This window comes from Ostrea edulis, chromosome 6 (assembly GCF_947568905.1).
Source record: "Ostrea edulis chromosome 6, xbOstEdul1.1, whole genome shotgun sequence".
In the NCBI taxonomy this organism is placed as follows: Eukaryota; Metazoa; Mollusca; class Bivalvia; order Ostreida; family Ostreidae; genus Ostrea; species Ostrea edulis.
In genome coordinates this window covers 4,570,868-4,598,562 of record NC_079169.1, presented here as the reverse complement: position 1 = coordinate 4,598,562, position 27,695 = coordinate 4,570,868, and the positions used below count along the sequence as shown (strand labels likewise).

At 35.5% G+C, this 27,695-nt stretch overlaps 1 protein-coding gene across 2 annotated transcripts; it reads right to left on the bottom strand.

Annotated features, from left to right (window-relative positions):
- Window positions 1–778: 778 nt before the first annotated feature.
- On the bottom strand, window positions 779–27,695 carry LOC125645410 (properdin-like). Of its 2 annotated transcripts, XM_056141321.1 has the most exons (15): window positions 27,605–27,695; window positions 22,611–22,733; window positions 22,342–22,500; window positions 15,429–15,590; window positions 13,388–13,549; window positions 13,025–13,186; window positions 11,124–11,285; window positions 9,177–9,338; window positions 8,829–8,990; window positions 6,615–6,776; window positions 5,512–5,673; window positions 4,501–4,665; window positions 3,893–3,955; window positions 1,162–1,289; window positions 779–903 (listed from the first exon to the last, which is right to left on the bottom strand). In XM_056141321.1, exons 1-15 carry the CDS (start codon window positions 27,666–27,668, stop codon window positions 808–810), a joined length of 2,094 nt encoding a protein of 697 aa, XP_055997296.1. In that variant the 5' UTR covers window positions 27,669–27,695; the 3' UTR covers window positions 779–807. The 2 variants fall into 2 exon arrangements, with proteins under 2 accessions (XP_055997296.1, XP_055997297.1); XM_056141322.1 differs by lacking the exon at window positions 15,429–15,590.

The window sequence follows — 27,695 nt, the reverse complement described above, 5'->3', positions numbered from 1 at the left end:
ACACACGCACACAGTGTCATTTCACAACTACATTAGTTGGCACACCTGAACAAAAAGAGGAAAGCACGATGTTTAAGCGCCACTTTTATTAAAATATTCCATCAGGTACACAGCTTTAAAAATGCCAACCGAACCAAAGTTTCGAACATTTTGAGACAGTCTGTTCCAAAGGAATGCAGAAGAGTGGCTGTATAAACGATTACAATTTTCAGTTTTAGCTCTTGGTAAATATAATTTAGACATATAATCATTCGACCTGGTTTGGCGGCAACTCACATTTCTTGTACATTTAAACACGTTTAGGTAATTTGGCATTTGATTGTTTAAAACTGAACAGAGAGACAACCTTTCTAAACTTAAAATAATCCTTAATTGGCACCAGTTCAGACAAGAAAATAAAAAGCCAGGAAAAGTCCTGATATCTCGAATATTTAAAAGTATTCTTGCTGCTCTCTTTTGCAGCTTAAATTTTTTTCTTCTAAATATAGTTGATTTTGTACGTTACACCAGACAGTACGACAGTAAGTAAATTGTGAGAAAACAATATTTAAAATACTTTGCTATACATACTGAACGACAAAGAAAGGTATATGTCTATATGACGAATATTTCCCCTTGAATTTGAATAAAAAATTGAAAGACAAAATTTCGCATATAACAGACATATCTACGGTCTATTGCGATATAAAAAAAATTGCGATTATTCAATCGTGGTTATACTCTTCTGTTCAGTTCATTGTTTGATTCAACATCTAGTAATAGTACAAGATCTTCAATATTCAATTGCTCACATGTTTATTCAGAATTTCATATACCAACATATGTCCGGATGCATTCTCTATCGTCACAGCAGTAAATTTCTCGGTTCTTCATAAACGTTTTCATGAAATGACAATCCTCGCTCTGTAAACGTAGACAAAATCTCATGAACTGATGAATTAAATCTCATAACTCCTATAAAGGTGAAGGTAAACGGAGTTATCCGTAATTAAATTCAATGTGCCAAGAACGGTCTAACAATCGGTATGAAACACATCGGAGAGCATATGACCCAATGATTAGTTGTATTGGCAAACTAGATTGTTATAACGACCATAGAAATCAATAAAATTCGCAATATTTAGTCGATTACTTGAGAATCACAATATAAAATATACTTACTTGGATACAGTGGATTGTAAACTGAAATCCATGTCCGGTTACTGCTCGCACCATGCATGTCTCACTTGCAGAACAAGTTTGATTCCACACACATGTCAGAAATTGGTCACACGACGGACAAGGTTTTCCTAATAGAATAATGTTTTTACTGACTATAATGAATTGCAATTAGATGGCATATAATAATAGAAAATAGCTGCTGAAAGCATTTCTTTGTTTTTAGTTACAAACATAACCGAAGTACGTACATATACCATTTATCCCTCTGTGTATAGTGAACGAGAAGTGATAAAAGAATTAGATAGGTTACATGAGGAATGTTTTGGTTCCAGCTGCCAAAGCTTGTAACAACATTGTCTTTGTTTGTAGGGCTCATTATCACATCTGTATTCTAACTGAACTTGGCATTAATTCCACTTTTGGTAATCGTACTTGTACTCCAACTACCCTTCCAAAAGATGAAATTCTTCAAAACCATGCTTCAGTTTTAGGCACATTTAATAGCTCAATCAATGGGTCGGTTGATTATGACTTACCGTACCTATACTGGATTACTAAACTTCATAAAAACCATTACATTGCTGGATCCAATGTCCTATAAAGTCCTACCTTTGCTCCTCACTAAAATATGAACAGCTGTGCCACTACATATGCCAGAAGTGATGTAAATCAAATGTGGATTCTAAGCTTGAAATCGCAAAGCTTTTCTCAAATCAACAACATCAAAACACTTTACACGACCATTCCTTACGATAAATAAAAAAAACTAAATTTTTTGATATCATAGACGGTTACTTCTTCAACAAAAAGGAAAACGGAAATATTCATATCTAGTGATCAGCCATTCGAAATATTTCTTTGTTCAACACCACTTTGAATCCACGCACAAGTATTCTACAAGTTGAAATAAAAAATATGCTGGAGTGCCTTATTGACAATATCTTCGGACTCTTTGGTGGTCTTCTTACAGTTTGCTCAAACTCCCATGGACACAAATTGTGCTCCGTGTTAGATAACATGTTTGTATATTCAAATCAAGCAGAATTTAGTCAGAAGCTTCTATAATGAGAAAATATCTTGCTGTTGCAGTGGGGCTAAGGTGTCCCGAGTAAATTAAGATTAAAACAAAATTCTATAATGTACCTCACTTAATATGATGTCAAAATATAAAAATACGTCACGACATACATGTCTTTAATTGTATCACGGGGAAAATATCATAATATTTTCAAGTTATTTACTACCCTTATCCAGTGTTCAAGCTGTCTGTCAGATTTTTCAGTTTTGTTATGTTTAGTGTGCACTAACGTAACCTCTCCTTGAAATCTCCCCCGATGTGGATAGTCATTTAAAATAACAAAAATTCAATCTTGTGTACATATTCATTAGGTACAGATTGAAGATGACGATATTTTATTTCGATTAAGCTATATCCCTAAAGACTACGAAAATATTGTTCATTCGGAACCCCAACATATTTTTAATTTCAACTTCAGAGTACTTAACAAAGGTTTTGAATGGCTGATCATTAGATATGAATATTTTCTTTTCCCATTTTGTTGAAGAAGCAACCGACAAGGATGTCAAAGAGTCTAATGAAAGGTGAAGATAACTAACAGTGATCAATCTCATAACTCCTATAAGCAATACAAAATAAAGAGTTGTGCAAACACGGACACCTGGATATACCAGAGGCGGGATCAGGTGCCTAGGAGGAGTAAGCATCCCCTATCGACCGGTCACACCCGCCGTGAGCCCTATATCTTGATCAGGTAAACGGGGTTATCCGTAGTCAAAATCAGTGTGCCAAGAACGGCCTAACAATCGATATGAAATACGTCAGACAGCATATGACCCAATGATAGGTTGTATTGACGAACGAGATCGTTATGACGACCATAGAATTTGTTAAAGGTTGACTTCAATCGAGACTGTTGAAACCCCTGTACCATTAACTTGTCAATCTTTCTAACATATGTTGTGGCACAATACGTTTAAAGTTTCTTCTTCACAGCTGTTAATATGTTTGTGAGGAACAAAGATAGGAGCTTGGTAGAACATTTACTCGATCCTGCAAAACACCTTTTCTTGTAAGGTTCTTGTGAAGTTTAGGAATTCAGTATAGGTTCGTTAACTCACATTCATCCAATGCAAGGTGAAGATAACGAACAGTGATCAATCTCATAACTCTTATAAGCAATACAAAACAGATAGTTGGGCAAACACGGACCCCTGGACACACCAGAGGTGGGATCAGGTACCTAGGAGGAGTAAGCATCCCCTGTTGACCGGTCACACCCGCCGTGAGCCCTATATCCTGATCAGGTAAACGGAGTTATCCGCAGTCGAAATCAGTGTGCCAAGAACGGCTTAACAATCGGTATGAAACATGTCAGACAGCATTTGACCCAATGCAAGGTTGTACTGACGAAGAAGATCGTTATAACGACCATATAATTTGCGAAATGCTGACTTCAATCGAGACTGTTGAAATCCCTGTACCATCCAATATGTCTTCAACTGAGGCGTGATTCCAAAGAATTTCTTCTTTTGTAGGACTCCATTTTATTTGAAATATAGAGATGTACTTTGTCGTATAACCTCCTTCTGGAATGGTTGAGGGATAAAAGTTTTATATTTACACTCTATGCATGATTGATGTCCGCATCATTCTGTGCCAGCATTCTTATTGTAAGAAGAGTCAATAAACAGAAGACTGCGTCGTACTAACCTGCTAGCGATGTTTGTTGATGTGTTGTTGTTGATTGTGCTGTAGGCGTAGAGGTTAAGGGGGCTGTGTATTACAGAAAAAAACCCAATAAACTTAAAAGAAATCTGTCCGAAACATTAGTTATCGTTCTTGGTACTTAATCCATTTAGATTGCGTAATACGTACTTACGGGTAGTTGTATTTAGCACGGATTTAATTGATAATTTCCGGATCATCATAATAACCAACTGAAGCAAATTCTTTACGTGGAAAAGGAAATAACAAGTTAAGGATATAACTAGTAAAGGAGATAACAAAATAGAGCGAGGAGGCAAAATTTTCCATGAAAAGGTTTTCATTAAACAAAAGGAAAACGAAACAAGTATGCATTCTCTTCATTTAACTTTATATCCGTTCGATCTTAAAAGTTTCCTATCTTGCAAAAAAACAACAAAAAAAACAAAAAAAAACCGATGATTCGCCAGTCTGGTGGTTAACTAGTCCTAGCATACGATTCACTCGCACACACGCACCCACACAATTCAAACAAAATGAAGACATATATATGGCATGAAAATGAATTGGATTAATTGACTGTATATTCTGTTTCCACCAGAAGGGAGTCTTACTTGGACATGGTGTGTGACTGCAGTTATTCATTTCATATAGCGATCCAGTGCAGTTCTTGCCGTTATGCTGTGGGCCAATACATGCCCGTGATCTTACTTTAGATCCACCACCACACGTAACACTACACGGTGTCCAAACACTCCAGGCGGACAAAACACCATCCACTGTATTTCATTATATATAACAAAACTTGCAAATAAATTCTGTACATCATATACCATTACTAAACATGACGTCATTTCAAACTATTCACAAGCGGAAGAACAAAATTCAGACTGTTGGAACAATATTTCGTTACTTTCATCTTGATGAAGGAGGAAGGGAAATAACATTACCCTGCTGCTCTTCAGAATGCAATTCTTTAATTACTATGAAAAATCCCCATAGTATGACTTCATAATTATAAAACATATTTTAAAACTCCTGTAGTTTGAATAATATATATGTAAGAGCGAATTACGTCGAAGTAGTCATGAATTGTGATCATACAGTTTAATAACAAATTGGCTAAATGCATTTGATTTTACAATCCTGCTTTGGAATGAAAGAAATCGATATGTTTTCTAAAATGTCTCTGAACCCTAGACTTGCTCAAGTCTCTGTGTTGTTTTTATTACTTTATCATTTCGTCCAAATTTTACTGTGTTTCAGAAATCTCTGCTTTCTACCATACTTAAATGTCATACTTATATATTTCATAAGAGATTCGACTGCATGGGTGTATTTGGAGACGTTCCAAAAACCTAAATCAATCGGTAATTTGGCTTCGTTTACGAATTTTGGAGACAATCGTGAAAGTTGATTGTAACGTCACTAACTCCCTATATCTGTCAACTTCTTACCATGAAAAATGTTAGAACAATAACTTTACAAACCTAAAGTTCCGTGATACTACTGAACGGGTTTTAAGACACTAGTTGTTTATTTCATCTGTGTTTAATGTACTAATAGATATTGATGACCATAATTTGTTCTATCTTTGTAAATATAACAGATATTGCAGAACATACCAGGACAATGTTGTTCACCGCACTTATCAAGTTCTACTGTACTCCCACTACAAGGGGCGCCGCCAAACTCAGGGGGTCTACAGGTCCGAGTTCTCGTCTTCAAACCCTCACATGTTCCTGAACATTGACTCCATGGTCCCCAGTCAGATAAACGCCCATCAACTGATCAATGCACAAGATGTTTGTTCACAATCAGCAGACAAATAATTACAAGAGGCACATGGGCCACATCGCTAACCTGAGTCACCTTGGTCCATATCAGAAGACTTTCCATATATATTTGCATGTAAAACCATAGTCCCTATTATGGTCTCAACCTACCCTTGGAGGTCATGGTTTTTGCAAACTTGAATCTACACTATGTCATAAAGCTTTCATGTAAATGTGAACTTCTTTGGACCAATGGTTCTTAAGAAGAAATTTTTAAAGATGTTTCCTATATATTTGTATGTAAAACTGTGATCCCCCTTGTGGCCCCATCCGACCCCCGGGGACCAGGATTTTAACAAACTTGAATCTGCACTATATTAGGAAGTTTTCATATAAATATCAGCTTTTCTGGCTCAGTGGTTCTTGAGAAGAAGATTTTAAAAGATTTTTCCTATATATTTGTATGGAAAACTTTGATCCCCTATTGTGGCCCCATCCAACCCCGGGGGCATGATTTTAATAATTTATAATCTGCACTACCTCATCAAGCTTATCGATAAATTTCATCTTTTCTGGCCCAGTGGTTCTTGAGAAGAAGATTTTTGAATGACCTTACTCTTTTACCTGGCCTGGCCCTTTATTTTAACAATTTAGAATTCTCTTTACCTGAGAATGCTTTGTGCCAACTTTGGTTGAAATTGGCCCAGTGGTTTTTGAGAAGAAGTAAAAAATGTTAAAGGTTTACAGACGGACAGACGGATGGACGCCGGACTACAGGTTATCAGAAAACCTCACTTGCGCTTTTAGCTCATGTGAGCTAATAAGAGTAGCATTGTCGTTTTTTGTGTTATTTATTTTATGCAAAAGTGGTAATCTGATATATTTCCTTACTAATTTTTGTTTCAAACTAGTTCTATAATCATAAATGATATATTATCATACATATTAGATACCTGGGCAATGTTGTGCACCACAGCTATCGAGCTGTACTGTATTTCCATTGCAAAGGGCGCCACCGAATTCGGGGGGTGTACAGGTCCGAGTCCTCTTCCTCATGCCCTCACATGTGTCTGAACATTGACTCCACGGTCCCCAGTCCGATAAACGCCCGTCAACTGATAATAATGCATAAAATATAGTTGACGAAATAAGTAAATAACAAAGCATAGCTGTCGCATTGTCATTTGTTTGCTAAATCTAAGAGTGGTAACACTAATCTAGTTCCTCACAAATCCTTCTTTCGATATATATCCTATATTTAATGGATTTATGTACCATATACCATATCATGTACCATATCAATAATCTGAGTCACTTTGTCCCTGCTGTTGTTCAGTTGTTGTGATTTTTAAAAAACAAATTTCAATCTTTGTTCCCATGCAACTTTTTGACCGAATATATTATAAATTGTAGCTTCAACCCAGCTCCAAAGGGTCACGATCTAATCATGATCCAAAGTCAAAAGGTACAAAATCATGGTATGAAATGTACTCAATATGAAAGGCCCACAATGCACCTGATTTAGTTCAAGAGATATTGCCAAGGCTAATTTTCCTTAAAAGTAGGTAAAACTCCCAGGTGAATGTTACTAGGTATAAAATTGCCGTATTAAAACGAAATGTCCTGTCACAAAGAATGCATAACTGAAGTATGAAAGATATATCACTTTCCATTAAGAAGTTGGGAGCAAGGTTAAAGTTTCGGTAAAGAGTTTAAAATCGGGGTCAAACTCGAAGGTCGAGGTCAAAATGGTATCAAAGGACATTTCTTGCTACATTTATATGGAATTTATATACCAAATATGTAAGCTCAACTTTAAATGTTTAAGGAGATATTACCCAGGTTAAGTTCTTAAAAGTAAGTCAAACTTTAAGATCAAGATCAAAAAATTAATAATCTTAGCACCAAAACGGTCTTCTGACAAGAAATGCAAAATTAATATAGAATATCGGAGCCTATCACCACCTTCAAACGTTATGTGCACTATTGAAGTTTTGGTTATTACGGTTTCGAAAGTTGAGTCAAACTTCAAAGTTGAGATAACAAAGTCAAACATCATGTTATGAAGTGTAAGGTTTTGGCATAATGAATTGATAATGGTATAAACATATTTGAGCCCACCATAGATAAATCAGAAGATATTGTCTCAGTTAAGTGTTTTCAAACTTAGGTCAAACTCCAAGGTCAAGATCATAAGGTTACCAAAAGAAAGGTATTATATACATGAAATAAAGGAACCCTATCGCTCACTATCCGATTAATTGATTGATCGAATATTGTTTTAGTTATTAGTAAGATTAAGGTTTCATTGATTGATTAAATGATTTATTGATGTTTTCCATTCGGCCACGGAGGCCCCGATTAAAGTTTCAGACAGACAGACAGGACAAAACAATACCTCATGCAGGGGTATAAAAAATGATTCCACAAAAGTTAGGAACGTCTGCATTTTGATAAGATTTAGTGTGACCTTGCTACTCTTGAAAAAAAAGCTTGTTTTAATTCGTTTCCTGTTTATTCTCATACAAAACATTGCTCTGCTTTCGGGGTCACACCCTACCCCCGGGGCCCCTGAATTAAAAAAAAAACTTGAATTTCTACGATCTGGAGATGCTTGCGTATTAATATGACTAATCATGACTCTGCTGTTCCTGAAAAGAGATTTAAAAGATGTTCCTTATATTTTACCATATAAAACCTTCATACCCTATTGTGGTTCCTCCTTACCTCCTGGGGCCATGATCTGAACAATCTTGAATCTACACTACGTGGGGATGCATGCATATCAATATGACTGATAATGACCCTGTTGTTCTAGAGAAGATTTGTAAACACTTTGAACAAACTTGAATTTACACCATGTCGGGATTTCAACTTTTCTGGCCTATTGGTTTTTGAGAAGGTTTTTAACTGACCCAACCCAATTTCGGCCTTTTCTCTATTATATCCCTTTGAAGGAATTATAACCCTTCATTTGAATAAACGTATATCCCCTTTTCACAGGGACAATTTGTGCAAACTTTGATTGAAATTGGTTCTCTGGTTCTGGAGTAGAAGATGAAAAGGTAACGATAACGACGATAAACTCCGGACAAATTACAATCAGAAGAGCTCACTTGAGCCTTTGGATAAGGTGACCTGATAATATATCTATACATATTAAACACCTGGACAATGTTGTGCACCACAGCTATCGACCTGTACTGTATTTCCATTGCAAGGGGAGCCACCGAATTCGGGGGGTGTACAGGTCCGAGTCCTCTTCCTCATGCCCTCACACGTGTCTGAACATTGACTCCACGGTCCCCAGTCAGATAAGCGCCCGTCAACTGACGATAATGCACAAGATGTTCGTTCATAATCAACAGACAAATAATTATAAGAGTCGCATTGTCTTTTCCTTGCTATATTCATTTTTTATGCAAAAGTGGTAACATTGATATATTTCCTCACTGATTCTTGTTTCAAACTAGTTCTATAATCATAAATGATTTATTATTATACATATTAGATACCTGGGCAATGTTGTGCACCACAGCTATCGAGCTGTACTGTATTTCCATTGCAAAGGACGCCACCGAATTCGGGGGGTGTACAGGTCCGAGTCCTCTTCCTCATGCCCTCACATGTGTCTGAACATTGACTCCATGGTCCCCAGTCAGATAAACGCCCGTCTACTGATGATTGAAATATTTTTTGTGAATTTCAAGTAGTTCATGTGCTGTGCATAAGTAGCGGGACATGGTATAAAGCTTTATCAAATAGCATTTAATTTGCTATTTGACAAAATATGAATAGAGTTCTCTTGGTAAGATAGAATCACTGCAAGTGTCATTCAAAATGGATTCTATATACATGTGTAAATAATTGATAGGAACTTCTCTTCCAATTACTTCATATATATGTAACTATATAAATATTGTGTATTATCTTTTGAAATCTTATTAATCAGGTGAACAAGGACTGTAGGATTTCGCAGTTAAAGGGACTGACTCACGATTTCCCCCCAAAATTTAGTTTTTCACTTTTAATGATCAAAATGTATTGTCTGATGTGTTTAAAATATTTCACATAAAAATTAACGTTATACATCATCACAGAAGCTCATTTTAGAGAGTTTATTATTTGTAAACAAAGATTGCGGTATGTTATTGATTACGAAATTTTCAAAAGAAAATGGATATCGATCTAAGTTTATTATACCTTTCACAATTCAAGCATTCTTTGGGTAAAATGTGTCATCTAAAAGTTTAAATTAGTGACTATGCAAAATTAAGATGCTTTATATTACAAAATTAACATTTCACTGGTTTGTTTGTTTACACAAAGACTCGAGTCTTTGTTTACATAACACAGATTTAAGGGTAAGTTATTGCTTTTATTCTTGCATTCAGAAGGTCTAAATTTTGACTGTCAACATTAAATCAATTATATTTTTAATGTTTAACATCAAAAATGAAAAATATTGTTTTCAAAAATCGTGAACCAATGCCTTTGATGGTAGTTTTTTTTAAAGACTTCCCATATACAAAGCATTTCTATACAGATTTCAGGAAAACGGTAATGATGTCACACAAAATAAATAATAATGATTGGTTTTATATAGCGCCTTTTCCAGCGTATGCTGCCCAAAGCGCTTTACAATAATCAATGTACATTATTACCATGGGAGACCTTATATCAATCTAGAACTTTCTCAGCCTCCTAGGAAGCATACAGTGCAAACTGCCATTACAAGCGCTAGAGCACTAACATTCTAACAATATCTTTCACTGTCTATAGCCAGGTACCCCTTTTACACTTGGGTGGAGTGAGGAAATTCATGTAAAGTGCCTTTCCCAAGGACACAACGTCAGCACTGCCGCGGCAGGACTCGAACCCACGACCTTTCGGTCGAGAGTCTGACGGCCTAACCACTCGTTCACCGACGCCATATATTACGCAATTAGAAATTTCTATTTTAATTTACTATCGTGAAGTTTAGCAATGTTTAAATCATAGGTATTACCAGTTTAGAGACAGAAATTACAGGAATATCCTATCATAAATTGGATTCCCAAACTATACAAAAGTCTTAAAACAAAGATACATAGTTTAATCCGGTAAATGTTCCACTAATCCCCTATATTAACTCCTCACGAAAATATCAACTGCCATCTAGGAAAAACTTCAGACGTATTGTGCCACAACGTATAAGTCGTCTAAATCGAATGTGGATTTTCAAAACTTTTCCAAAATAAACATCTCGATTAAAGTCTGTATTTCGTAAATTTTATGGCTGTTATAATGATCTAATTTGCAAATACAAGCTATCACTAGGTTGAATGCTTCTGACGTATTTGAACAACAATTGTACATTGTTTTTCAACCGAGGGGTTTATACACATAAACTTGTCATTACGGTGATTAACCTTGATTAACCTCATCTCTGCATACGTATGAAACATGCCAAATGCTATAACCTGGACAATGCTGTGCACCACAGTGATCGAGCTGTACTGTATTCCCATTGCAAGGAGCACCACCGAAGTCGGGGGGTCTACAGGTCCGAGTTCTCTTTCTGAGGCCCTCACACGTGCTTGAACATTGATTCCACGGTCCCCAGTCAGATAAACGCCCATCAACTGACGATTGAAAAATGTTATACATGTATATAAATTTCAAGTAACTCGTATGTTCGCTTATTCTCTAATACAAAGTGGAGAAAAAGAACAGTGGCCAATCTCATAAATCCTATAAAGAATACAGAATTGAGAATAGGACAAACATGGACCCCTGGAAACATAATAGGTTATATCAGGTGCGCAATAAGAGCAATTATTCCCTGTCGATCTACGTAACTAAATATTCTAACTAACTATTCACAGAGCTGGACACTTCTAAACATGACCAAAAGCACTCTCGAATGATATTTATGTTTGACTGAAGTCGTAATAAGAAAACAGTCCTCTGTGTAAGATACCATCACTGCAAAATCATGAAAACTTCTATTCCAACGAATTTCACATTTCACCTTTATATACCTCTTTAAACTGTAGATCTTGTGTATTACAGCATACTGCGAAGTATGATTATCATCTAATTCAAAATTTCATGCGCACAGACTTTCCATTCAGATTTAGTGGAAACCAGTATGACGTCACATATCTGTTTTTATATTCCTATGAAGTCGAATTTATTTAAAAACTACTACGCGAGAGGAAAATTCTCTACCTGTGGTCTTCAATTCGACATTTATCGTATCGACGACGTTTTATTTATTAACAATAATAATTTTCATTTTTATATCGAATCGATATATCCCTGTAAACTCGAAATAAAAGACACCACAGAGTCGTGCACCTCTATTTCATACTTAGATATTACATATATACATCCGTGTTTGCCCAATTATCTATTTTATATTGCTTAAAGGAGTGTTAAGATTGATCACTGTTCATTATCTTCACCTTTCATACATGTAATTTGAACTTTGAACGTAGTTTGTGATGGTTAAAAGCGCGGATTACATCCAAATGTGCACATCATAAAAACAAAAGCATGATTACATGTACCAGACTGTCAAAATATTTCATCGGTATGCTAGTACTATATTTTGTATATTTACATAGTTTGTAATGCTTCGAAATACTACATATGTCTATAAAAGTACATGTTTAGAATAGTTCCAAATATTACAAAAGTTGGGGGAGCACAAGATATTGCCGAACACAAGAAGCTTGCTCCGGGCACCGTTCATACAATGGTTTTCTCTTTTAATTGGTAAAACGTTGAAATCGATCCGATGTGAGTAGGCCCATATTGAATAGTGAACTTTAACGACAGGTATCAATAATCTACATTGGTAACAAGAATGATACACCGTTGTACTGAGTGAGAAAAATGGTTTCGGTGTAAAGCGTATTTACTGACGATGATGTAAAGAGTTTGTACCATGATCGGGTTGGGATGAAAATAGAATTATTCTTCAAAATTACAGAAATCAGACAAATTTAGAGAGAACACTTCCAAAACAATGTGATTGTGAAATAAAATGGTGGGAAAATAATGATACGGAGTGATTAAGTTCAAAACAATATTTGGTAGTCCGTACCATTGTTGATTCGGATTATATATGTTTTTTGATAAAGACGCGGGTTGCGTCGAAAATTTGAGTTTTAAATAACCAACAGTGTCGTGGCCTTTTCAGTGTTTTTATAAATTTCTTTACTGGCCTTGTATCTTCTCAGTTGCGACACTTTAAGAAAGTAGGATGTTGTTGGGTTTTCATTGTGCTTATATATATATATATATATATATATATAAAATTACCATAACGTGCTAATTGATATAGTAACTTGAATATGCCTTATTGGGTACATACCAGGACAATGTTGAGCTCCACATTTACCAAACTGTATTACATTTCCATTGCAAGGAGCTCCGCCAAATTCCGGGGGTGTACAAGATCGAGTCCTCCCCCTCATTCCCTCACATGTTCCTGAACAATGACTCCACGGTCCCCAGTCAGATAAACGCCCATCAACTGACGATAACGTACAAGATGTGTGTTAACAATCAGCAGACAATAATTATAAGACTCGCATTGTTGTTTCCTTGTTGTATTCATTGTTTTATGTAGAAGTGGTAACACTGATATATTTCCTCACTAATTCTTGTTTTAAACTGTTCGTTATCTTCACCTTTCTATGCTCACAAACGCTATATTAGTATACATATTAAATACCTTGACAATGCGGTGCACCACAGGTATCGAGCTGTTCTGTAGTTCCATTGCAAGGGGCACCACCGAATTTGGGGGGTGTAGAGGTTCGAGTTCTCTTCATCATGCCCTCACACGTGCCTGAGCATTGACTCCACGGTCCCCAATCAGATAAACGCCCATCAACTGATGATTAAATATGTGTCATAAATCAAGTAACTCCCAAACGTGTATGTATTCGCCTAATATCATTTCCCCCTAAAGTATCGTATAAGCAATGATAATCAATTGATAACACTTGAATTGTTGATTAAATTTGACCAGGTATTTTAAAAAATTACATGCGAACAATTCAAACACATTATGCAAACTTTATACGGTACCAATTTTGATGCACCAGATGCACATTTCGACAAATAATATCTCTTCAGTGATGCTCAACCGAAATGTTTGAAATCTCCAAATATTTTTTGCTTAAAGCCATAATACACTGTTTTGGATAGTTGCTCGATCGCATACAGTAATCATCTGATATCACAGGAAAGTTATAACATCCTAAACAATGCATCAATGGCAATTTAAGGTATAATGAATCACGTGTAAGCGTCACCATTGAATGTTGTAATTACTTCACTGATTGCAAAGCGGATCCACAGTGGTGTAAAATTTTGAAAATTCATACGTTTCGATGCTGTTGATTTGAAAAAAAAAGTCTGATTTCACATTCCCTAAAACATTCTTTGGAATGTGTGTAGTATTCACATTTGATTTACACCACTTCTCGTATATATGTTACTGTACAATACGTCTGAAACATCAAAACAAATTTTCAACATTTCATGTTACTTTTCCTCACGATAGATTAAAGGCCTTTTTTTTACCCCATAGTCAGCTACTTTGTCAATTGTAATCATACGAGGAAAAATCATAACCTATCATCAGTAATAAAAATTACTTTGTTAAACACCACTCTGATTCTATCCACAATTTCTCTGAAGTTCATATAAAAAAGATGTTTGTCATTGTCTACGTAGACTTGGTGATAATCCTTTCCAACAGTTTGCTGGAATTATCACGGGCACGAATTGCGTTCCTTTATTTATTGACTTGGGGCAGATTATTAAGACTTTGGCATGAGGAAAAACCCCTTGTTGTGCCATTTAACTCGACATTTGGATACATTAACGACGTTCTACCTATCAACAGTATTGATTTCCATTCACATAACAATTTTCTATATTCCAAAGAACTCGAAATAAAAGACATCACAGCGTTTTTCACATCTATTTCGTATCTGAATGGTTTGCTGAACGTAGGCGTTAACGGGGAAACTAACAAAACAACTTGATGAAAAACGGGATGAGTTAAGTTTCTTTATCGTTAACTTCCCATATTTATTGAACAATATGCCAATATCACCTGTGTATGGTGTTTTGTCTCCCAACCGATCCGATGATGGAAATTCGTTCTGCATATCATCAATTTTTATTTAAACCTGGACAGACCACTCATAAATACTTTGTTGCTACAGGGATTTCATGGGCCTCGTTAAAAGTCAGCATTTCGCAAATTCTATGATTTTTATAATGATACAACGTAGCATTAAGTCGAATGCTGTCTAAAGTGTTTCATATCAAAGTTTATTTAGGCTGCACGTTCTATACACACTTATTTTATTTACGTATTACTTATGTTAACTGATCAAAATATAGGATTCACGGCGGGTGTGACCTTTAAATCAGAGATCTTTTCACAATTTCGTATTTTATCACTGTTTTATCTCCATCTTTCTCGTGTAATTGATATGGTAAACGCTGAGTTTAAATATCGAAATGATTTGGACGATGTCGTCATCATATGACCATTGACATATAAAGGAAATTGTAGGGACATGTAATGGAAAATTTATCACATCTACAATCGCGTTTTATCCCACATCTGGTATATCTAAGGGTCTTTATTTGCCCAACTTTCTATTTTGTATTCCTTATAGAAGTTATCTTCACCTTTCATCCGTTAAATAATTCAATGATATCTTTTAAAAATGATTTAGTGTTTTGTATACCTGGGCATGGTGATTTTCGACATTCTTTTACGTCAAACGTTCTCTGACACGGTAATCCGCCATGTTGAGGAGGATGACAAACACGTGATCTTGTCCTCTGACCCCTTCCACAAGTTTGACTACACGTTCCCCAATCACTCCAGTCACTCATATAACCATCAACTTTAAAAAGGAAAAACCATCAAACAAGCGGGTTAGCAATATTAAAGTAAACGAGGTTCCTATATTTTTGTTAGTAATCAAAGAAATAAACATTTAACATTTGAAAGAGATGTCATTTATGTATTACAGATGAAAGGTAAAGATAACGAACAGTGACCAATCGCATAACTCCTATAAGCAATACAAAATAGAGAGTTGGGCAAACAGGGACCAAACACCAGAGGTGGGATCAGGTGCCTAGGAGGAGTAGGCATCCCCTAACGACCAGTCACACCCGCCGTGAGCCCTATATCCCAATCATGTAAACGGAATTATCCGTACTCAAAATTAGTGAGCCAAGAATGGTTTAACAATCGGTATGAAATACGTCAGACAGCATTTGACCAAATGATATAGGTTGTATTGATGAACAACATCGTTATAACGACCATAGAATTTGCAAAATGCTGACTTTAATCGAGATTGTTGAAACCCTTGCACCATCAACTTGTTTGTCAGTAGCTTGCCTCGATTTAAAAACTGACAATAAGCAGAACCAGCTCTTGTGTATCGAATCAATTGAGAGATATAAACACTATATGCAGGTGATAATGGAATATTGCTACATAAATATGGGAAGTTCACGATGGAGAAGCTGAAATAATCCTGATTGTCATACGGTTGAGTTGTTATTTTGCCGTTAATGTCTACTTTCAATAAAATATCTAAGTATGAAGCAGATGTGGATGACTCTGTGGTGTCTTTTATATCGAGTTCACAGGGATATATCGAATCGACATATGAATGAAAGTTATCATTGTTAATAGACAACACGTCGTCGATATATTTAATGTCGAATTGAAGGCCACAGCAAGAAATTTTTTCTTCTCACGTAGAAGTTTTTGAATAAATTCTACTTCATGTGAATATAAAAACAGGTTCGCTAACAAAGGAGCACAATTCGTGCCCATGGGAATTCAAACAGACTGTTGGAAGACCTGATCACCAACGACCACGAAGATATTGTCAATAGGGGCTGTAAGCTCGCAAACGAGATGACGCGAGATTTGAGTACTTCTGGTGACAAACAAACCTTTACGGTTTGCAAGAAAGCATACCAGTTGGAAATATCCTGCAGTTTTTATCGGGGTTTTTTTTTTGGTCGATGCAAAGAAGTGGACGTTATGGGGAAAGTTGTGCAGGTCAGTATAAATGCATTCTAATACCGGTAGTAAACTGATTTCCATTAAATGATAAATATCTTGATTTTGTTTGTCACTACATCTATAAGGCCTTCATACCCATCTTTAATTTCATATACGCTCAAGTAGATCTAAATAGATTCACATTTATTTATTTACAATCCACAAATCAAGATGTACACAGTTATACATCACATGCAGTCACGCTTGAAATTGTATAAATCAAATGTTTATAGAGGGAGGAGTATGATTTTACGATCTATAGAGAAAATATTTACGAAAAACATTCCTAGACACGGCAGTTGTAGTACTATTAAATATTACTCTTTCCATATAAAACAAAACTTCACCACTGATTTCTTATCGGCGTTGCGCGTGCATGACCTTCTTTAGCTGCTATAATGTAACCCTCTCTCCTTTAAACAAAAAAAGGGGGGGGGGGTTAGAGTAAAAATCTCGGAGAGGGCTACATTATTGCAGCTAAACCTTGATAAATGTAATATTTACACAATTTTCAAAAAGAAGTGAGAGTATTTGATATTATAAAACAATAGATCTTTTAGAAAGTGGATTCATTGAGATTCGGTTGGCACTTGGTGGAGGGGGATGGGTATAATTTGATAACATGATACAACAGTATTGATGGTTTACTGGAAATATTACTATTAAACAAACCTTCTCCATCTGCATTGAAATTTTCTATCCTCTCTCCCTAAACCAGTTTCAGTTTGTATAAATACAGTTTGTGTATAGAAAATTATTAGTTTATACTAATGTAATGATTTCATGTTTTTCAATGTTGCAAGAGGCCTACAGAAACGGTGATCTAGAAACTTAACTATGGCTGATACACAATTAGCTAGCAGCGGGTGATCTAGAAACTGTTGCTGATCATGTGACCCACAGAGGGTATATATACAGCTGCAGCCAGTCAGTAAGTTTCTTTTAAGCCAAGCGGAGGAAGAAGAAGCATTATAACGGTTAGTTTGGTCAGGTGGATTGCCTAATATTGGAGGCTTGCCACAGGTGGATTGCCTTATATAAATATTGGAGGCTTGCCACACTTCTTTGTTATATAGGACCAATTGTTTGGAGTCTGACCATAGTAGTGGCTAGCATTTTAGAGGTTGACCTCCTGGAGGTTCGCCTATTTATTTGTCATTCTTCCTCGGTTAGGGAAGGTGTAGGGCTTCAGAGGTTAGCAGTTCACTGTCCGTCCTGCATAAGGCATTAACACAGTAACTGCTGCTTCTGGAGTTGGACCACCTTTATTCGGCTAGGGCTTACCTCTTAGATAGTTGTTACTGCCTGAATAAGACATATCTCTATCTAGAGGTGTATAAACTCATAAAGTAGTAATATAGGCCGACCAAGTGTGATTTTCCCCTAAGTAAGGGAAGGGTCTTATTTGTATATATTTGCAGACCAGTAGTTATATATTTAAATCACTTTAGAGAGGAAAACTGTATCATTTTGTTCAATCATTTTTACAGAGGAAAATTATTTACTTGTTGAATTAACAAAACCCCAGATCCTGGAATCAACCGGGTACGAACCCCCTTGACACGTTACACTAAATTCAAGAATATGGCTTTTACTTAAGACTTAAAATAACTTCCTTGAGATAAAGAGAAATGTATTGCATGAAAATGATTTTTCTTCCAATTGTTTATTTAGGTTAGATAGATCGATGCCATTGAGACTAATCTCTTGAAATATTCCCGGACACCTTGATATCCAGGCCATGACATACAGTTCCTGTAAGTGCTGACTTACCGTCAAAGCAGTGACTTGTGTAACACCGAATGGTGCCATCACTTATTTTTCAACTTTGAATATAGGGATCAACATGTACTCCACAGAATAGTTCTAGCAAAACCCAAGGCTGGAAAACGGTTTAGGTGTTCACCATCTGTGATCAATTAAAACAATGAGTGTTCTTGACCATTCCGGCTTTTTATCCTTGAAAGGACAGTTGGCTTATAAAAAAGTTGAACTGTGTTACATATTAGACAGGAGAGTATTTACGTCGAGAGGGCTAAAGAAAGAATAAAATCCACATACCAGCAGTCTACGAACCAATATTAACCAAGATAAATATATGCATGGGATGCATTAAACAGTATATTAAATTCTAATAACTGTTTATTCAACCGTAATATTTTTAAAACTTTTTCTGGAGTGACTGTTAAGTACAATGTTCTACATGTTCACATCTGCAGGAATTAAGCACTCGTTTGTTGTTGTTTTTTAATATCGTTTTCTTCATTTATTATTATTATTTGCGAATCCTGTATGAGTAAACTAAAACTCGTGTGTCAAATAGTTTAGTATAAATACAAAATGCGCAATCAATTGTTATTGTTTTACTAAGTATATTTTATCAATACATGTTGATTTTGAATTCATTCAGGAATGGAAATAATAAAAGAATAAGTCTGTTAATGTTATGTGTCCATTCAGAGTCCTTTATGATCCGGGATAATTCTGCAGTCAGCTGTTGTTGAAATAATCAAGTTGCAGCAATAAAATTATATCACTTTGCAATGTTCTTTGTCCACTGAGAGTCCTTGATGATCTGGATAATTTTGCATGCAGTCGGCTGTAGTCCAAACAATCGAGACAGAATAATTCATATTGCACAAAAGCTGGCCCTGTGTCTGATGATAGCAAGGATGTCTGGACTTGAGGGAGTAAATACTCTTCCTGTATTATAAATGTAAGAAAAAGTTTATATATAATGTACAGTGAAGCGTACATGAGAAATAATATTACAAAGAAAATATTGGTGACCTCAGAAAATAATTCAAGAATTTTCTGATGCTTAACTTTTCTTTCTTTCTGGCTGTAAACAGGCGTTAATTATACTAAAGATACACATTCTACAAATTCTCAACCACATTTTTGGAACCAACCACTGAAATTACTCTCTCCGGCGTTTGCCTCCTGATATCTTTAGACAAGAACTGCCCCCACCCCCGCCCTGTAATTTGTTGCTAAATATATACAAACTTAATCAAGCCATAGATAATAAAGTTATCTTAATAATACCAATTTCTCCAAATTGCTTAAATGATAATGGAATAAAAAACCAGAGAAGTAATAGGCCATAATATAACCATACACCCCCCCCCCCCTCAATTTTAGCCACATCACAAAATTATCTACCCGAGTTACATTGCACATTTGTATGTCAATCATTGACAATAATAGGCCTAGTAAAGAGAAATAAGTTGAATTAAAAGTATAAATGAATTGCGTAATTATCGAATAATCATTCATGAAGTTGAAGATGAACGTATACTCACAGTTACCTGGTTACTTTATACAACTTGCTCTCCATCGACACTTGAACCACTCCATCGACAATGTACTTCAACTTGTTAAACAGGGACATAACAAATGGTTGTGGTGAACAGCGTTCTCTGATTTACTCATAAGCGTTGGTTTTTCGGACGTGTAGTTGGTCCAATTCTATACTCGTAATACTGAATCGGATTTGTTTTTCACCGGAAACGCTTCACCGGAAGTGACGAGAAACGAGACTTACAGCCCCTATGAGGAACTCTAGCATATTTTTTTTATTTCAACTTCAGAGTATTTGTGCATGGAATCAGAGTGGTGTTTAACAAAGTATTTTTGGCTGACTGAATACTGAATATGAATGTTTGTGTTTCCCATTTTTGTTGAAGAAGCAACTGTCTATGATGTCAAAAAGTCTAGTCTTTAATTTATCGTGAGGAATGGTCTTGTAAAGTGTCGAAAAGTCATAGGCTTTGATGTTATTAATTTGGGAAAAGTTTTGCGATTTCAACTTTACTAAAAGTTCTTCAGAATTTTTTGGAATCCACATTTGATTAACACCACTTCTAGCATATGTAGTCCCACAGGAACTTTGAAGTTTCTCCTTCACAGCTGTTAATATTTTCGTGAGGAGCAATGATAGGGGCTTGGTAGAGCACTTACTGGATCCAGCAATGTATATTTGTAAGAGTTTTTACGTAGTTTAGGAATACTAAGTGTTCTTATTGTAAAACCTTCCACGTTAATGGTGTCCAGAGGGGTGACTAGGCTTCATATCACTTCTACAAACTGAACACATGTAATCTACGGTAAGTAATATAGCGCATGTGTTAGCTCTTCATGAAGTAGGTCGGTGTGTAACGTTGCAATTCATACCCTCATTGGTTTTCAAAAACGATATTTGTTAAATAAAAATATCTTGAGAGTGAACCACAAAACTATAACAAGAACTACTAAGTCATAGGTGAACTTTACAATTACATACTATGATCATTCTTGGCATCTAAATTACCAGAGACCACAAGATAATGATATCTAATGATTAAAGGGAAATAACTCTAATAAGATTTCGAAATTCATGATAGTCCCAGAGTCACTTTTTTTTTTACATCCAGCTCTTGGTTTTGATTGAGTGTATCTTGTTTAACGTTTCTCGAAAGACTTTTTCACTCATATGGAGACGTCACCAAGATTGGTGAAAGGCTTCAAATTTAGGCCTTTGCCCGGCGCTTACGGCCATTGTGCAGTGAGGGTTCTTTAGCGTGTCACACCCACTGACATGGGACATCCGTTTTTAAGGTCATCTCCGAGGACCCGTGACATTAGGACCTGGTGCCGAGCGTTTGGCGATGGGACTGTCACTACCTGTTTTAACGACGTAGGTTTGTCACGGTCGGGATTCGAACCCCGTAATAATCCCGGCCTTATGCATGCGGGGTGAACGCTCTAACCTCTATACCACCGCGGGGGTTCTTGGTGTTGAACATGGCTGTTCAAATGGCTTCTCGCATCCAACCTAATTCATAATCTTATCTCATCAGCAATCATACATAGAATGATGCCTGATCATAATCTTAAGATTTGACATTGAACACTAAATGTGAAGGCAATCAATTATTAAAAAGCTGTAAAGACGTCTAATCCTTCAATGGGCATTTTTCTTTATATGATTATACATTACTTTACCATGTATATTTAAAGTCTATTCAAATTTTTTCTAAAGAAATCTGATATTTTGGTAATTTTGCTAATTTTTTGGAAAACGTCTATTCATTATGACAGCATAATTCCAACGTTATTTATCACAATTGCTTTGATTTCACAAAAATAAATCTAAACGAGAATTTACATATCAATAACTGAAAAATTGTTGAGTGTGGCGGAAAGCATCAATCAATCAACATATCAATAAATCGAAAAACACTATGCATACATACACGCCTGAAAACAAATAACATGGTGCAGAGAAACTATTCCAATTTTTGAAATTGATAATAAAGGGAACGAATTGGAATTATAAGAGTCAAACATTCTTTTTTAAGAATGTATCGATGTCTAAACTCTGGGCATTTTACTCTGGTGTGTCCAGGGGGTCTGTGTTTGCCCAACTATCTATTTTGTATTGTTTAAAGCAGTTATGAGATTGATCACTGTTTGTTATCTTCACCTTTCACTCACAAACTTAACATAAAAGTGCGCACTTATTTTCAGTTTGCGTGTAAAATGTCCAGAGAATGTTTAATCCTAACTAAAACGCAACATCACACCTGGACACCGATGCCGGCTTTGACACGCTAGTTGTCGTGAAGAATTGCCGTGACATGATCCTCGACCTTCACATCTTCTTCTGGATGTTCTTATTCCTCCGGATCCACACGTCACACTGCAGGAACCCCAAGCACTCCATGTCGTCCAGTGAGCAGGTTCTAAAAAATGTCTGGTTCAAAGTTATCGTAATCAGTCAGTTTTAACCAAGTCATTGCGTCATTGAATATATGGTATTTGATACAATTACATATGTACTCCGATAACTTACTTTTTCGGGAATGGCAACATCCGACCCCAAAGGCAACAACCGCACAGTAGGCTTCCTCGTCATGGGCCACGCTTAACCGATGCCGACATTGTGCGTCAGACGTACATGGGAAAGCAGCGACCTCTATGTAAAAGAAACATGAAACTTAATCACTGATAAATACATAATTGTTTTCTTTGTTAAATTATATTTGATTTCGAAAAGTATCAGCCATTTCTTTGTACCTTTCACAAATCATATTCTTTGCTACATGTATCTACTCTGTATCATACTCGAATCATAGGGTAGACTATATCTATAGGAAGCATTTCAACATATCCATCAATCGTTTTCTTTCCTACTGAAGTAAACTTTAACTTTCCATTTATCACAATTCCATTGATCCTGACGACACTTATGCTGAAAACAGCTCTGAAAGCAAAGAAGAGTCGTGAGCTGAGTTTTAGGTCACTAAGGTCACGTTCTTCTATACGTGCTTGTCTGTCATCATGCCCCGTTCATCGTCTTTCATGCGTCGTTAACACACTTCCTATCAGAAACTGCATGTCCAACTTTTCGCTAAAATTACTAGAACATCTTATAAAGAGGGGGAACACAATTTTTAGACGTGACCCCGTCTATTAGTTTACTGTCAGTGGAGGCCTCAAAACGGAAGCCGTGCCGAGAACACATGAATTGAATCTACGTGGAAGAAAAGAGTGCATAAATTGCGCTGATCATTTTGAACACATATTTGAAAAATATAAGATCAATATTTTGAGAAAAAAAAAACCAATACTTTTATTTTTCATTGATTTATTAGATGAATTTGAATTATCTTTCAAACAGGAACGATTGTTGTTTTCATGAGCAAATATTCTTACTTTGTTTACATCCGGCCTTTTTTACGGAAGAAACCGAGAATATGCGAATGTATCCTGAGTTTGTCGTGTTATTTATTCTATGCACGCAAAAAAAAATTAGTTTTAATGCAAGCCAACAATATTACCCCCTGGCAACTGTTCAGGCGAGTTCTTTTTTCTTATTTATTTTGAGGTCAAAAGGTCAGTCTCTTTTTCACTATATACTGTAGATTTGAGCTTGCCTCTAATTTTTATATATGTATTTGCTGGTGCATGTTTATCAGACTTCAAATCCCGATGACATTCAAGATTCATGTTGCTTTTGAAATCCAAAGGTCAAGGTCATTATCACGCTAAATACCTATTACGACCATTCAAAGCTTCATACTTATAAACTATATAAAATACGTGCATGTTTTTATTTCGTGAATGCAAGCGTGCATAATTTTCCAAACTGCAACTCGGCCATACGCATCTTTGATGCATAATATTTTGAAATTATATAATTTACAGCTCTTTATATTATATTATTTAAGAAAATATGTCTGGCTTGTGAACTTGTATATATATGATTGACTATCACATGTATATATCTTTCATTGCATAGGAAACTTCTAGTCCTAATGTGTGTCAAAAAATTTGAAATTATGTAAATAATTTGTTAAATGTTTACAATTTACATGTACATATATTTACAGTTCTAGTAGTTTAGAAACTATTTTTATGCCCCCGAGATCGAAGATCAGGGGGCATATTGTTTTTATCCTGTCTGTCATTCTGTAATTCTGTCTGAAACTTTAACCTTGCTAATAACTTTTGAACAGTAAGGGATAGAGCTTTGATATTTCACATGAATGTTCCTTGTGACAAGACCTTTCTGTTTGTACTAAACCTTTTGACCTTGACATTTTACCCACTTTTAAAAAGATTGACATTGGTCATAACTTCTAAATGGTAAATATTAGAGCTTTCATATTGCACTTGAGCATTTCTTGTGACAAGATCTTTCTACTGGTACAAGATATTTGTCTTTCTGACCATGGTCATCTTCGGAATTGGCGATTATCGGGGGCATTTTGTGTTTCACAAACATATCTTGTTTTATACAAGTTTGAAGTATTTACATGTTCATCCATTATAACCTTTTCTGTGATACTGAAAATAGCGATGAAAACCCAGCATTGTAATTTATTTTACCCTGATCAGGCATCAGTCTCTATTATTTACTCAAAATCTCACATTACAACAGTATTATATTCTTTACATAATCATAGTTCACTGTTCTGTATCGATGTTATTACTATTCAGCAGTAATGCTTTTACAATTGTTAATTGTCCAGATACTGGTATATGCATAATATTCTAAAATGCCCAAATTTGCAGCACTTCATGTTATATTGTTTCACTTGAGAAGACAGCTGTCTGGCTTGTGGACTTGTTTATTTATGTTGGACTGTAACATGTAAATATTTTTCATTCCATAGGAAACTTCTAGCCCAAATGTGTGTCAAAAAATTCGAAATTACTATGTTACCAATTTTGTTATGTTCAATGTTTACAATTTACATGTTCTTGTTTACAGTTTTAGTAGTTTAGAAAATTTTCTTTACTAAAGAAAGAATTGGAGTGTTTACATATCCACTTGATTTTAACCTTTCATGTATTATCGACAGGTTGTATTGTGCAATTCCAAAGTATGCCATTATCAATTTTATCTTTAACATTTGGTTTCATTATGTTGGTCCATAAAAAAATAAGCTATTAAACATATACTGTCATATGTCAACTTATCATATGATATCTTTCTGTTCTGTTGACATATTAAACTTTGTTCCATACCTTTATCTATATTTCTTTTCATTTACTTTATTATAGCCTTCATGCTTTTTCACAAGATTTCAGCACCTGATTTAGCTTTGAATAGCTGAAGAGCTAAGTGCACAAGTTAAAATGGTGACCCTCACTATAAGATACAAAACAAGAATAGTGAGGTTTAATAAGGAAGGAACTATCTCTGCGAAATGATAACCAAGAATATCGAGTTCTGGATCATATTGATTAAACAAAACTGGCCACAAGACTAGGAGGTCACAATTCAAGCATTCCTTTAGATATTCGTTTTGGCATCAAAACCATAAAAAAGTAACAGACTTTTGAACACTTCTTTTCTTATATCAAAAACACGAATAGGAAGTTGTACGTAAATCTGCAATTTAAGACTTATGTCTGATTAAAGTATTTGTCTGGAGAGTTTTCATATGAATTGTCATATTAGCATAACTGCACCATTTCTGAAAGTTATGCATTGAATAATTTGACCCCCATCTTTCAGTACTTTGATTTTTAATGTTGCGGTCCCTGCCCTTGAGATAGGACTGAGATCCCTGAGGTTTGTACAATCCCTAAAATGTTTTACTAATGGGCATCTGGCATAAATTCGTATGCGTATTCATACTGAGTATGAAAGCTTGTGCATGTGCCATGATTTTGAAATTCATTTCCTAAGGCTCTGTATTTCAGGCTCAATGACAGGGTTATATGTATACAGTGAAAATGTATTGAATGTTTAAAGATCTTCTCATTTCCTGAACCTCATGGAAGTGAAGTGGGAGCATATTTGTATTTTGAGCATTGGGCCATCTACTATTATCATAAAATTCATGACCCACCCCGACTGCGACCCAGGACAGGTTTATAAAAATCATACATTTAAATTGCAGTTATTTTAAATCAGTGAATATCTTTTTAATCCAGAATATTAAACATACGAATTGGGTGTGTAGTGACTATAAGCATGAAATTCTATACCAAAAGTGAAGTTTGTGGTCTTTGAAAAGGGGTTCAGGTACTGAGGAAGGCGATCATATGGTGAAAAGGTATCAAATCTTTAAAAATCTTCTCTTACTCTAGATGTCTAAAACACACACCGGCTGTAAAGATGAGCATGTCATTTCTTCCAAAAGTGTGAAATTCATAGCCCCTGTGTCATTAGTTTCCACCTCAAAATGGGACTTTATGTTTTATGAACTGAAAATGAATTACATCTTTAGATATCATTCGTTGTCCCTTAACATCTGATTTATACGTTTGTCATAACCTGGCAATTTGGTAGAATATTGAAACAAGAAAATGTTACTATTAAGGCCAATTAGTTTTAACATACCTAGGAATCGTTTTCTACATATCATTTGACGTCCATTGTCATTTACAAATAAAATATTTATGGTTTAAACTGAAAGCAAGAGATATTTGCCTGGTTTACAGCCTTTTGATAGGTTACTCATGAGTAGAATAAGATTTAAGCATCATTTCTACCAGACGGACATCCCTTTCTACGATATTTAAAGATGCACAATATTAACATATCACTTCTAATCTATATTCTAAGTTGTATGATACTCGAGTGGCCGTTTAGGACCACATCAACTCTTTAAAATAGAGCCAGGTGAACCGCAACTATTTTGAACAGTTTAACACAATAGTATAGCGATTCTCAGACCTTTCACGCTTTCTTTAAAAAATCAGATAACTGTGGCATCGTAGGGACTCATGCCGGTCACCATAGAAGTCTCTGATGGTGAAGTATCCTACATACACCCCAGATTTAATTACCTTTTTTCAATCATCGTCATAAAAGAACAATAATATGTTGATATCAGAATTGTTATAGAATTACCCTCTTTTGATGACGATCTTTTTTGTGTTTTCTAAAATTAAAAATCCTTGCCCTTTGAATTAGGGTTATTCTCAAATATTTCCGAAAACAATGTCGCTAGCCAGGATACAGTTGACGAAGATGAATTAAAATAATTAACGTCTAGTTAACACTCCATAAATGTAAGAGTAATTGGAAGTTCATGATCTGTTAGAGTTAACTGCCCTTCGTGCAACCGGGTCCAGGGCCACATCTGGCACCGACGATACGTGTAAGGGATTCAACAATATATCATCTAATTACCATCCAATGTATGTCTAAAGAAAGCATCGTTTTGCATGGTATTTATTTCCGTTCTTCTTTTAGGAATAATATATACTTGACACACATACATGTACATGTACGTGGTATTTCGTCGATAACAAAACAAAAACCCACAAACTTGCCTGACAGAATAAACAAAGAAATCCTTAATTTGGCGTCAAAGCAGTAATTACCTGAGAAGAGGTCCACAGTGCTCAATATAGCAATAATCAAGCTATATTTGTACATGTTGAACATCTGTATTGCTCGTTGGCCTCCTCTTAT

What these genes read in the sequence shown, in the direction of transcription:
- LOC125645410 (XM_056141321.1), bottom strand. Translation starts at nt 27,668, where the DNA reads ATGTTCAACATGTACAAATATAGCTTGATTATTGCTATATTGAGCACT. An exon ending in TCGAAAATCACCATGCCCAG is followed by an intron (nt 13,550 to 15,428) that starts GTATACAAAACA and finishes TTTAATCATCAG; the next exon opens with TTGATGGGCGTTTATCTGAT. An exon ending in CAGTCACACACCATGTCCAA is followed by an intron (nt 3,956 to 4,500) that starts GTAAGACTCCCT and finishes TGTAATACACAG; the next exon opens with CCCCCTTAACCTCTACGCCT.